General features: G+C 53.2%; 1 protein-coding gene and 1 pseudogene across 1 annotated transcript; one reads left to right on the forward strand and one right to left on the reverse strand.

The window, feature by feature from the left end:
• Positions 1–3,182: 3,182 nt before the first annotated feature.
• Positions 3,183–3,601, reverse strand: LOC114888593 (annotated as a pseudogene).
• Positions 3,602–6,332: 2,731 nt separating this feature from the next.
• LOC114889528 (probable low-specificity L-threonine aldolase 2) lies at positions 6,333–11,900 on the forward strand. Its single transcript, XM_029212887.1, is given in 9 exon segments — positions 6,333–6,599; positions 8,224–8,307; positions 8,912–9,000; positions 9,444–9,618; positions 9,847–9,857; positions 10,557–10,694; positions 10,931–11,123; positions 11,615–11,782; positions 11,785–11,900. Coding segments are annotated over 9 exon segments (1,176 nt in total). The 5' UTR covers positions 6,333–6,397.
• Positions 11,901–13,816: the final 1,916 nt, after the last annotated feature.

Below are 13,816 nucleotides of genomic sequence, written 5' to 3' on the forward strand. Positions count from 1 at the left end.
TTTTTTTTTTTTTTATAATTTTGAATTTTACTTAATTTATTTTTTTATACAGCAGGTTCTTATTAGTCATCAATTTTATACACATCAGTGTATACATGTCAATCCCAATCGCCCAATTCATCACACCATCACCCCACACACCCGCGGCTTTCCCCTGTTGGTGTCCATACGTTTGTTCTCTACATCTGTGTCTCAATTTCTGCCCTGCAAACCGGTTCATCTGTACCATTTTTCTAGGTTCCACATACATGCATTAATATACGATATTTATTTTTCTCTTTCTTACTTCACTCTGTATGACAGTCTCTAGATCCATCCACGTCTCAACAAATGACCCAATTTCGTTCCTTTTTATGGCTGAGTAATATTCCATTGCATATATGTACCACATCTTCTTTATCCATTCGTCTGTCGATGGGCATTTAGGTTGCTTCCATGACCTGACTATTGAAAACAGTGCTGCAATGAACATTGGGGTGCATGTGTCTTTTTGAATTGTGGTTTCCTCTGGGTATATGTCCAGTAGTGGAATTGCTGGATCATATGGTAATTCTATTTTTAGTTTTTTAAGGAACCTCCATACTGTTCTCCATAGTGGCTGTATCAATTTACATTCCCACAAACAGTGCAAGAGGGTTCCCTTTTCTCCACACCCTCTCCAGCATTTGTTGTTTGTAGATTGTCTGATGAAGCCCATTCTAACTGGTGTGAGGTGATACCTCATTGTAGTTTTGATTTGCATTTCTCTAATAATTAGTGATGTTGAGCAGCTTTTCATGTGCTTCTTGGCCATCTGTATGTCTTCTTTGGAGAAATGTCTATTTAGGTCTTCTGCCCATTTTTGGATTGGGTTGTTTGCTTTTTTAATATTGAGCTGCATGAGCTGTTTATATATTTTGGAGATTAATCCTTTGTCCGTTGATTCATTTGCAAATATTTTCTCGCATTCTGAGGGTTGTCTTTTTGTCTTGTTTGTGGTTTCCTTTGCTGTGCAAAAGCTTTGAAGTTTCATTAGGTCCCATTTGTTTATTTTTGTTTTTATTTCCATTACTCTAGGAGGAGGATCAAAAAAGATCTTGCTGTGATTTATGTCAAAGAGTGTTCTTCCTATGTTTTCCTCTAAGAGTTTTATAGTGTCCGGTCTTACATTTAGGTCTCTAATCCATTTTGAGTTTATTTTTGTGTATGGTGTTAGGGAGTGTTCTAATTTCATTCTTTTACATGTAGCTGTCCAGTTTTCCCAGCACCACTTATTGAAGAGACTGTCTTTTCTCCATTGTGTATCCTTGCCTCCTTTGTCATAGATTAGTTGACCATAGGTGCGTGGGTTTACCTCTGGGCTTTCTATCTTGTTCCATTGATCTATGTTTCTGTTTTTGTGCCAGTACCATACTGTCTTGATTACTGTAGCTTTGTATTATACTCTGAAGTCAGGGAGTCTGATTCCTCCAGCTCCGTTTTTTTCCCTCAAGACTGCTTTGGCTTTTCGGGGTCTTTTGTGTCTCCATACAAATTTTAAGATTTTTTGTTCTAGTTCCGTAAAAAATGCCATTGGCAATTTGATAGGGATTGCATTGAATCTGTAGATTGCTTTGGGTAGTACAGTCATTTTCACAATATTGATTCTTCCAATCCAAGAACATGGTATATCTCTCCATCTGTTTGTATCATCTTTAATGTCTTTCATCAGTGTCTTATAGTTTTCTGCATACAGATCTTTTGTCTCCCTAGGTAGGTTTATTCCTAGGTATTTTATTCTTTTTGTTGCCATGGTAAATGGGAGTGTTTTCATCTTTAGCGTATAGGAATGCAAGAGATTTCTGTGCATTCATTTTGTATCCTGCAACTTTACCAAATTCATTGATTAGCTCTAGTAGTTTTCTGGTGGCATCTTTAGGATTCTCTATGTATAGTATCATGTCATCTGCAGACAGTGACACTTTTACTTCTTCTTTTCCAATTTGTAGTCCTTTTATTTCTTTTTCTTCTCTGACTGCCGAGGCTAGGACTTCCAAAACTATGTTGAATAATAGCGGTGAGAGTCGACATCCTTGTCGTGTTCCTGATCTTAGAGGTAATGCTTTCAGTTTTTCACCATTGAGAATGATGTTTGCTGTGGGTTTGTCGTATATGGCCTTTATTATGTTGAGGTAGGTTCCCTCTATGCCCACTTTCTGGAGAGTTTTTATCATAAATGGGTGTTGAATTTTGTCAAAAGCTTTTTCTGCATCTTTTGAGATGATCATATGGTTTTTCTTCTTCAATTTGTTAATATGGTGTATCACATTGATTGATTTGCATATATTGAAGAATCCTTGCATCCCTGGGATAAATCCCACTTGATCATGGCGTATGATCCTTTTAATGTGTTGTTGGATTCTGTTTGCTAGTATTTTGTTGAGGATTTTTGCATCTATATTCATCAGTGATACTGGTCTGTAATTTTGAAAGCACTTATTTTTAGAAGCTTTAATTTGACCTGGGAAAATGAGTTCTCTTAAAACCTGACAAATAGTATAAGCCCCAAAGATTTTAAATCAAATAGGTCTTCCAACACAAAAGTATTCATAGGGAACTTTTAGTTTCTTAAAAAATAAAAAATTAAAATTAAAAAAATCACTCTTGTTATCTAAAGAAAAGAGTATTAAAACAAATTATCTTAAGACAAATAAACACTCCTAAAAAAAGGTTGTATTTTCTATCATTTTCTCCTTAAAAGAAACACAAACCAGTTCACTATCTTTTAATAACTTAAGACTACTGTAATCTAAAAACTTTAGAATACATGAAACACGTCTTAGCTATCAAAGGTACCATTTAGATTTCACATATTAAACAGCTACAGTACAGCCTACAATGGCACAAGTACCCTTAAAACATAAATATTAATTCATCATTTAGACGGTCAAAAGTCAGAAGGAACTGAATGGTTTGCAAGGTACTTTGACTTACATGTGGTCACTAAAATCCAGTAAGTAATTCAAAGTATGGTAATATAATCGCAGGCAATTAAAGGCTCAAATATCACTCTAAAATTGAAGACATGAAAATAGAGACTGAAAACTTTGTGGTTCTCTATCTTTCATTCACATGGCTAGATATCAGAACCTTACTGTGGAAAATATAGTTATTAAATATGATTTCCCCAGAAAATAATGAAGCTGCAGAAAGTACAAAAGGTGTCAAGATCCATAGTCATAGTTTGCTTCATCAAATGCTTTTCTAGCTCGTTTCAGCTCTTCATTCATAGTAAACAAGTCTTTAACCCTAGCAAACTTTCCTGGGTCCTTTCGCGTCAAGAAGATGATATCTTCAACTTGTACCCGACCTTGTCTTCCAATCGACATTGCCTTGTGAGTCATTTCGGTGACGAACTCTATGACAAGGTCTTCAAGAACATCTACTGACTCAGTATAAGGATTCTGATCATCCCCAAACCCATACACCATACACCGTAATTCTTTAGAAAAAAGTCTCTTCCTTTTACCCTGTCCACCTTCTGCACCTCCTCCAATTTCTTCATTTTCCTCCTCAAAGGTGGGGTCTTCTTCATCTGCCATCCCAGCAGCCAGCCACCTCCAGTGTGCACCCGCCTCCCACGGAGCTGCTATTGCACACTTAAAAGACTACAGTGTAGTGTAAGCATAACTTTTATACGCCCTGAGAAACCAAAAAATTTGTGTGACCCACTTTATTGTGATACTCACTTTATAGCAATGGTCTGGAACCCAACCTGCAACATCTCTGAGGTGTGCCTATACACTTACATAACAAATACTTATACACACAGTTACATATGCTCCTATGTGTGTGCACATGTAAATGCATACCTGTACATGCATACATGCGTGGACATATCAACATGCACGTGCACACAAACTTATACACGTATACATGTACACATACATACATAGACACATTCACACACGTGCATGTGCCTACACAACCCCCTGAGACCAAGCCTTGTTCAGAGGGTCTCCCCCCTTGATAAGACCTCAGAAACAGACCTCACTGGCCCAGGGAGAGCCCCCCCACTTCTCCCCTGATAGCCTGCGCTTTCTGCTCCCCCCCCCCCCCCCCCCCCCCCCCCCCCCCCCCCCCCCCGCACTGGAAGCCACCACTAGGCGAGGTGGGGGTGGCCAGGTGCCCTGGGACAAGATAGGAGGTGATAAGCAGCCACCTGGCAGAAGCAATCTCTGCTGGGCCCAGCCTTCCCCAGGAACAGCCCACTCTCTGGGGAAACAGCTCTGCTATGGGAGGAGGAAGGCCCAGTTTGGTGACCAGCTGTGTCACCTTGGTGGCATTCTTGGGTAGCCCCCAAAAATGGCAGGTAGCCCCCTGCCCAGCCCCCCTCCCGCGAGGTTGCTGTGAAGATTAGCTGGGAGGCTGTAGGTGGGAAGGCTTGGCAAACTGTGAAGTGACTGCAAACATAAGGTCACTCTGTGGTTCTGCCATGGCTGGGAGGTGCCTGGGGATCCAGCTGTTTGCCCCCTTCTCCCTGCTCCCCTGGGAGCCACCATCACTGCCCCAGTCCCTCCCTTCCTTCCCACAGAGGCCTCTGCTCCCCTCCCCCCACTTCCCAGCAGAAGGGTTGGAGCCAGACACTGAGATAAGGGGCTTGTTTTCTAAGGGCCCGGAATTCGGTGGAGATTGAGGGTCAGGGCCGGAGGGCACTGGCGCTGGCGGGAGGAAGGGGGGCGGGGTTTGGGCATAGTGAGCCTTTCATTGGGGCCCCAGACCCTCTGGGGACTTGCAATTTCCACCCTTTCGGGATGGCTCTGCAGGCACAGGGGGAGAGGTGGAGAGCTCCAGTTGTTGGGCCCCATCTCCACCCCTGCTCCCTTCTCCTTCAGGGCCTCAAACGTTCCAGCTGCCTCCTACCCCAATGCTCCTCCTACCCCAATCCTTTGCCCATGCTGTTCTCTCTGCCCAGAACACTCTCCCCTCTGCCTTTGTCTGATTAACACCTTAATGTCTTCAAAGCTCAGCCCAATCACTGCTTCCTCCAGGAAGCCTGCCCTGATGCCTCAGCCAGGTCCAATGCAGCTTCTCCCAGCACCAACAGGCAGCATCCTGTCCCCATCCCGAGGACCTGACCTCCAAGGGCAGGCTGCTTTGCTCTCCTCTATCCCCAGACCCAACCCGGAGCAGACACATGGCAGAAGTCCGATGAAGGTCAGTGTCTGAGAGTCCTCTTTGCTGAGGGGTGCCCTGATCTGGTGACCTTCAGCCCCTCAGGACCGACTTCCTCCCGTGAGGAAGAGACATCTGTGGCCCACACTCTGGGAAGGGGAGCTGCTGAGTGGGGCTGGGCACTCAGAGGGAGGCCTGTCCTCCCTGAGTGAGGGAAGGTCACCCTGCAGGAGGCCCAGTCCAGGCTGTCAGGCTGCACCCCACAGCAGCACGAAGGCCCAGGGCCCTGGACTGTGACCAGTAACCATGATAGAGCAGCAGCAGTAGGAGAGCAAGCACGCATACATAGTACTCACTACCAGCCAGGCACCAGGGTCAGCATGAGAAGCCTTAAGTCATCAAATCCTCAACAGCACATTTTGCATTTAAGGAGACTGAGGCACGGAGGGGTTAACTGAGTTGTCCAAAGCCGCACACCTGGTAAGTTGGGATTTGAGTCAGTCGGGTCCTTTTACCACTACCTCGCATGGCCCTGGGTGGAGGCAGCCCACCCGTCAAGGGCCGGGGGTATGGAGGAGGGGGCTCTCCATGCACCCCTCTAATTCCACCTCCATCTGAAGTCGGACGCTCAGATGCGTTGCACCATCTTTGTGTCCCTCTGCCTGGTACCTAGGCGATGCCTGACACCAGTGGGTGCTCAATAAACCTGTACTGAAAAAAGTAGATAACGGGAAGCTAGTTTTTAGGGGCAACGTAACACAGTGGTTCAGAGCTGGACGCTCCTCGCCAAGTTCATTAGCTCTGTGTGTCTCAGTTTCCCCATCTGTAAAACGTGATGAAACGAATACTTGTCTCCTAAGAGCTGTTTAGAGACTTTACTGCGTTCACACTTGTAAAGTGCCTGGGACAGTGCGGGGCACACGGTAAGAAGCACATGAGCGTCTGCTCTATAAAAACTTGCCTGGTTTCGGTTTCTTCTTGGGTAAGCAGAACCCTTCCTTTCCCTCATCCCTGGTTCGCGCGTCGCAGACCGCGACGAAGGTCGTACTACAACTCCCAGCATGCCGCGGGGGCCCTCTCCCGGACTTGCGCGGTGCCGGCCGTGACGAAGGCCGAACTACAACTCCCAGCGTGCCGCGGAGCCGTCCCGCCAGCCACGGTCGGCCGCGGCCGAATTTCGGGAAGTCCTGCTGCTCGGATCCCGCCGCTCCCGGTCGCCTCCGCCGGGGAGGTCGGGGCGGGGGAGCCGAGCGCTGCCCCCGCCATGCTCCGCAGACTGGCCCGGGCTGCGACCCAGCAGCAGGGGGCCCTCTGGGCGCGGGGATCTGGGAGCCAGGCGGGGATCCCGACGCACGTGGTGGACCTGCGCAGCGACACGGTTACCAAGCCCGGGCCGGCCATGAGGCGCTCCATGGCCGAGGCGGTTGTGGGGGACGACGACTACGGCGAGGACCCCACCGTCCGCGGTGAGCCCGGCGTGCAGGCCGGGGCCGGGGGTCCTCGCGGCGACCCCAGTGCGCTGTCCATGGTGCTGGCGGGGGGAGAGGTGGCCCGGGACCCGGGGTGGCGGCTCAGCTGCAGGCTAGGCATTGCGCTTGGCGTCCTTGCGGCTCAGTCTGACGCATCACTCGAGAGCCTGTTAGAAATGTAGATTCTCGGGCCCCACACCGGACCTCCTGAGCCAGAATCTGCAAGTTAAAACAGGATCGCCGGGTGACTTGTGTGCTCATTAAAGTGTGGCCCCACTGCCCGATGAGATGGGTGTTATCTCATCTTGCAGAGGAGGGCTCCGAGCAGCTGAGCCAGGCACTCAAGTTCCCATACCGAATAAATGGCAAAACAGGACTTGAACCCAGGTCTTCTCACTCTAGCACCGTTAGCTATTGTCCTGCACCCACCACCCTCCCACATGAAGACAAAGAGAAAACCCACCTAGAAAAGGGGATTCTCCACAGGCTGCATCCCCCCGCCCCCCAGGAGTGGGTTCTAAAAACCTAGGGAGTGTTTTCAAGATGGTGACTGGTGCCACCACCCTGGGTTGAGAGTTGCTGCCTTAGTGAACCATTGCTATTGCTGGAGTGTGTAGGACCGTCAGCTGTGCCAGGGGCAAGCCTGAGGGTTACCACTTGAGCCCTGAGGGCCTGGATGTGGGGTCAGGTGGTGATGGGGCTGATCATGCATCCAGCAGACACCCACTTTTGCCTGGAACTTCAAAGATGCTGACCCACTGCTCAGCAGGCCACCTGATGCATAGACAGTCACCCCCACTGAGGTGAGGGAGGTGCTGGGGTTAACGTGCATCCACAGAGAGTGCCTTGGGGACTGGCAGGTGGGGACATGGGACTCACAGGAAATGGAGACTTTGTGGAGGAACCTCTTAAAAGATGAGTGAAGTGCTCCACCCCCAACTCTGGGCAGGGAAGGGAGTGCTGGCTCACCGGGCAGGGGAACTGCAGAAGCAGAAGCAGAGTGGTGCAAAAGGTGTCTGGGATATGGATGGGGAATGGGGCTGGAGTGGGTGTGCAGGAGAGCATTCCTGTCCCTGGAGGGGAGGCAGAAGGCAGATCCCCCCGGTCTTGAATGTCACGGCAAAGGCTTCATACTGTATGCCACAGGCAGAGGGAAGCCACAGTGAGCTTTAAAGCCGGAGCCGGAAGTCCCGCCCCCTCCATCCCCCCAGAGTCTCCTCCAGTCCTTCTGTTCTGGGAGAGGAAGTCAGCAGAGAAACCGCAGGGCCCCACCTGCAAGGGACTGATGGGAAAGGAAGTGAGACAGGTGTGAGGTCTGGGTGGGACAGGAGGGTTCAAACCACAGGGTTTCAGTGTGTGTGGGGAGAACATGGCCCAGGAGGAGGCGGGGCACAGAGGGTCGACTGAGGGGCCCCTGGACCCAGATGTGCAGCCACCAAGACCACAGGCTGCAGCTGGCAGACCAGGGCCAGCGTCCTGCTTGGGTACTCACCACAGCCTTGGGCAAGATGCCCTCATCCGGACAAAGGGCTCATGGGGTCGGCAAAGAGAGGAATTTGAAAAGTGCCATTGTTGATTGCTCCCCCCCCCCCCGCCACGCCCCCATCCCTTCCCACCTCAGAGCTTCAGGCCACGGCTGCGGAACTGCTCGGGGTGGAGCGAACCCTGTTCATGCCCACAAACACCATGGCCAACCTCATCTCTGGTGAGCGCGGGGCGACTTCCATTTGCCCTCCAGGCCCTCCCTCCATTGCTTCTCCCTTTTGTGCTGGGGGCTGTGACAATGTCAGTGGGGCTCTGGGCCATCTGGAACCTGTAACCACACCCTCCTCTCACCCTTTCCTGCCTGGGGGTCCTGCACTGAACTTCGTGACTTCCCAGCATGCTGCCACACCTTTGTAAATTGCCCCTTTATCAAATACTCCGGATTCCCAGGGTGCGTGTGCCCTCTGTTTCCTGCTAGGGCCTGACTGGTGCCCGTGCCCTGGGCTGCTTATTCCCCAAACAGCAGCATCGTGGCTGGCTTCCCCACGCAGGAGATACCCCTGCAGGTGGGCTGCAGGGCACAGGGGTGTAGGGTGTGCAGCGCCCAGTGATCCACAGGGTCACCATCTTAGACTTGTGGACTTAGTGGGATGGTTTTCCAGCACATGGCAGGAAGGTGTCTTGAAGGGGCGCTCTTTCCTAATTGGCATAAGGCACTTGGGAGCTAGCTGTGGCCGTGGGGGTCAGTCCGGCTGAGCTGGTTGGGGACAGATGGGCCCCATGGGACTGGGTGCCAACGCTGTCCCCCACCCCATCTACCTTAGTGATGTATCACTGCCAGTGCCGGGGCTCCCCGCTCCTCCTTGGGCAGGAGTGCCACCTCCACGTCCAGGCGCAGGGCGGGGTGGCTCAGGTAAGGGCCCAGCACCGCTCGCCCGGGGCCAACACAGGATGCTCAGCACGTGGGGTGAGAACCTGCCTCCCAGGCACCAAGTTGGGACCTGCAGAGGGAGAAATGGTGGCCTCTCCAGGGAAGGCAGTAAGGAGAGCCATTCCCAGGTTGACCACACAGGGGCGGGCTCGGCTCAGGCCAGTCGGTTTGCTGGCTGTGCTTGTAACCCTGCTGCCCCCTAGTGGGAACCCAGAGCACTGGGCGCTTAGGGAGGAGGGACTGCAGCCTCTCAAGCAAACATGGTGCCTTCAGTCCTCCCCCACCCTTAGCTGGGATGTCTATGCCCACGTCCACAGCACAGGGGGAAGGCTTCACGGCCCAGAGCTGGGGAGGAGTAGACAGGACAGGGGTAGGAGGTGCTGCTGGACCCCTGGACCTCATCCTTTGCACGCCCACACCTGCAGATCGCTGGGGCGCACTCCCACCCCCTCCCAGACCTGCCCCATGGCACCCTGGACCTGGCTGAGCTGGAGGGGCTGGTTGCACGGAGCCTTGGGAGCCGCTCCCACCCCGTCTGTGAGCTCATTTGCCTGGAGGACGCCCACAGCAGCTCAGGGGGCTGGGTGCTCCCCATCGAGTGCCTATGCCAGCCAAGCCTGGCCCCGCAACTGTGCCCCCACCACTAGCCAGCTGCTGGCTTTCTGTCCCTCAGGCCCCTCTCCTGGGGTTTAGTCCCCTCTGATACATGCCTGGGTGCCCATCAGTGGCCGGAACTGCTGTAGGAGACATGGGTGTGGTTCTAGGCGCAGATGCAAAGGGAATTATTGCCTCAGTGCCCAAGCTTTTCTCCAAAGAGCAGAGACCCAGTCCTCAGGGAGGCGAGTCCCCAAGCAGCACCACCTTGGTCGGTCTTAGGGCCAGGGTGCGAGGGCTGGGCTCTGCCGCTCTCCCCTGCGAGAACTTGAGCGCTAACTAACCCTCCAGACCTATTCCTCACCTGGGAAACGGGACTGAGGGCATCCTTCCAATAGGGTTGCGGCGAGGCTTCAGTAAGATGAGGCATTCATCGCTTGGCCCACAGTGAGCCCGCCATAAACAGGAGATAAAACCCTTATCCTCGGGCTTCCCTGGTGGCGCAGTGGTTGAGAGTCCACCTGCCGGTGCAGGGGATGCAGGTTCGTGCCCCGGTCCAGGAGGATCCCACATGCCACAGAGCGGCTGGGCCCATGAGCCATGGCTGCTGGGCCTGCGCGTCCGGAGCCTGTGCTCCGCAACAGGAGGGGCCACGCAGTGAGAGGCCCGCGTACCACCAAAAAAAACAAGAAGAAAAAAAGAAGGAAAGAAAACCCTAATCCTCGACCCCCTTTCACAGAGGACAGCCTCAGGCCCAGGCCCAGAGTGACTGCTCGGGTGCCAGATGGCCAAGCTTGTCACCAGCCAGCTCTCCTGACTCAAACCCCTCATGCTTCCTCAAGGACACAAGCCCAGTGACCCTCCAGTGATCTTCTGGAGACCCATCCTCCCTCTGCCCCTCCCCCCAGCCTGGCCTTCTGACCCCTCCTGCCTCTCACCCCCAGGTGCACCTGCTGGCCCAGAGCTATGGGGTCCAGGTTCACCTGGATGGGGCCCGGTTGATGAATGCCGCGGTGGCTCTGTGCATGCCCCCTGCCCGCATCGTGGAGCACTGTGATTCTGTGTCTCTCCGTTTCTCCAAGGTAGGGAAGCCGCTGGGCCGCCCCCGAAACAGGAGGGTAGAGATGCCCACAGCAAGAGGCCGAGTTGGGTCCCCGAGCTCCTATGTTGGCAGCTGCTCACGCTGGGCCCCTCTAACCCCCTCCCCTGATGAGGCCACAGTGTCGCCCATCCCTGTCCCTTTTGCCCCCTCCAGAGCCCCGAGGACAGAGATGCACACCCATGGACAGGCAGGCAGGACTCTCCTCTCTTCCCCCAGGGCCTCGGCGCACCAGTGGGGGCCCTGGTTGGGCGACCCAAGGGCTTCACTGAAGAAGCCTGGCGCCTCCAGAAAGCCCTGGGTGGGGGGATGTGCCAGGCGGGGGTGCTGGCCGCAGCTGCCCTGGTGGGACTGACTGATGCTGAGGAGGTGTTGCTGAAGGACCACCAGAACGCCCAGAGGTTTGCCAGAGGTGCCTGGACACCCCCCACTTCCCTTTGGCCCCAGGGGTGTGCCTTGGGGGTCCCCTGTAGCCGGGCCCAAACCCCCAGCAGGTGTGCATCCTTCCAACTCTAGAAGGTGAAGGTTAGCCGCTGAGCCAGCAGGGGTGGGACCAGGCCACGACCCGTGCAGGTCCTAGACCAGTGGGCACCCAGCGGGTGTTAGTAATTTTCTACAGGATCCAGCAGAATGTAGCCTTTAGCTTGGGTTGAGTCCTCACAACAACCCCACGATGTCCCCACTTTACAGATGAGGAAACCTAGACCCCAAGAGGTTAACGGATTTGTCCAAGGTCACGGAGCTGAAAAGTAGCAGAGCCAAGCCTGCCCATGTTAGGAATAAGACTCCCTCTTTTCCTCCCACTACAGTTGGGCTGTCCTCTGCCTTTCCTGGGGTGACATGGCTGGAGTGGTAGGGATAGTGGTGGGGTACTGGGGTCGGGCTCCACTTACCACAGGACCTGGGCTCAGGAACTGGCATCCCCTGTCTGCTCTGTGGATCTCACCACCGTAGAGACGAACACGGTGAGGGTGAGGGTGGATGGGCTGCCGCCCGAGGAGCTGTGCCAGCGCCTGCAGACCATGAGCGCTGACGAGGTGGCCCAGACTGGCCACGCGGTGTGTGTGCTGCTGTCCCCTGGACTGAGCGGTCAGTGCGAGCCGTGTGGCACCGCGACATCTCTGCACAGGACACCAAGCTGGCGCTGGGAAAGTGGGCGTTCGTGCTGAGGGCCCTGAGGATGGGGTGACGGACCCTGTGCCCTGGGTGGGATGGAGGGAGGTGGGGAGTGGAGGTGTCCGCAGGGAGTGGGTGGGAAGAGAGGCAGTAAAACAACACCCCTGTCATCCACTGGTCTCCTTGGACCCCTTCACTTCCATGACACATGGGGTGAGGCCTTCCACCTGTTCATCCAGCAAACCTCGCGTACCCCTGTGTCCGGGACAGGGGCCCAAGCATGCAAGGACAGGTGGGACCCCATGCTGGCTCTCCCAGCACAGCCCAGGAGGCAGCCACATGGCTCATGAGAGCATCTTGGGGACTTGCAGGAGGAAGCGTGAGAGGACACAGAAATGGACACTGGTATTGGGTGGCCTAGTAGGGGGCTGGGGCTTTACCTTGCAGTCATCTCATCTGTATTTACCTTTTTTTTTTGCAGTACGCGGGCCTCTCACTGCTGTGGCCTCTCACTGCTGTGGTCTCTCCCGTTGCGGAGCACAGGCTCCGGACGCGCAGGCTCAGTGGCCATGGCTCACGGGCCCAGCCGCTCCGCGGCATGTGGGATCTTCCCGGACCGGGGCACGAACCCGTGTCCCCTGCATCGGCAGGCGGACTCTCAACCCCTGCACCACCAGGGAAGCCCCTGTATTTACCTTTTTAAACAGTAAAATTTTTGTGCTTATGAAACAATATGTCATTGCTGCACATAATTTGGGACAGGATCTCCTTTCTAGCAACTCCTGGGGTAATTTAATTTAGGCAGACTCAGTGGTTAAGACCACCCTCCTGCTGAAGTTAACAAGAAAACCTGGACAAAATATATATTTAAAAACCACCTAAGAATAACCACCGTTAACATTTTTGCGTATTTCTTTCGGGATATATACATACGTATGTATATATATGAATCTGTGAATGTGTGTACGGATTTTTTTAAATAGGGGAGACAGGCCATCACATCAGTGCTGTAGAAAGCCCTTAGTAGGAATCATAGGAGGAGGACTCGCTTTGTGAGGGTAGAGGATGACTTCAGTTTAAGAGTGTTGTTTTAGCCCTGGTGCACAAGTAGTTAGAAGTGGTCGGAAGCGTAGGCATGGTGCTCAGGAGAGGGCCTGGGCTGGAAGCATGATGGTGAATGTGAGTGACACGAGGAGAGAAGGCATCTGGCGGGCCAAAGAGGCTGAAGCTGAGGACCCTCCTTCTTTGCCTCCCTCATTTAAAAAAAATTATTTGTTTATTTATTTATATCGTTTTGCCACACTGCACGGCACGTGGGATCTTAGTTCCCTGACCAGGGATCGAACCCAAGGCCCCCTGCAGTGGAAGTGCAGAGTCTTAACCACTGGACTACCAGGGAAGTCCCTGCCTCCTTCCCTTAGAAGAATCTAGATCTATGTATGCTCTGGGAGATGCAGCTCCTGGGGTTCCCCAAGGCCCCAGAACCACTCTCCTGTGCTTGAGGGGTGACAGTAATGCAGAGAACCGGAAGAAGGCCAGCAACCCTAAGCCTCTGTGGGGTCTGCTGCCCTGCAAAACGTGTACTGTAGTCGCTGTCCATTGCTTGGTAACGGACTACCCCCGAACAGCAACAACGCTTCATCGCTTCTCACAGCTTCTGTGGTCCAGGAATTAGGGAGAGGCTTAGCTGAGCAGTCGTGGGAGTTCTTGGAGCTACTCAGGAAGTTGCAGTCAAGACCCTTCCTGCCAATGCAGGGAACACGGGTTCGAGCCCTCGTCCGGGAAGATCCCACGTGCCGCGGAGCAACTAAGCCTGTGCGCCACAACTACCGAGCCTGCGCTCTAGAGCCAGCGAGCCACGACTACTGAAGCCCGCGCGCCTAGAGCCCGTGCTCCGCAACAAAAGAAGCCACCGCAATGAGAAGCCCGCGCACCACAACGAAGAGTAGCTCCCGTTCGCCACAACTAGAGAAAGCCTGCGCGTGGCAA

Source organism: Monodon monoceros, unplaced genomic scaffold (assembly GCF_005190385.1).
Source record: "Monodon monoceros isolate NGI ecotype Baffin Bay Population unplaced genomic scaffold, NGI_Narwhal_1 Super_Scaffold_9, whole genome shotgun sequence".
Lineage (NCBI taxonomy): Eukaryota > Metazoa > Chordata > Mammalia > Artiodactyla > Monodontidae > Monodon > Monodon monoceros.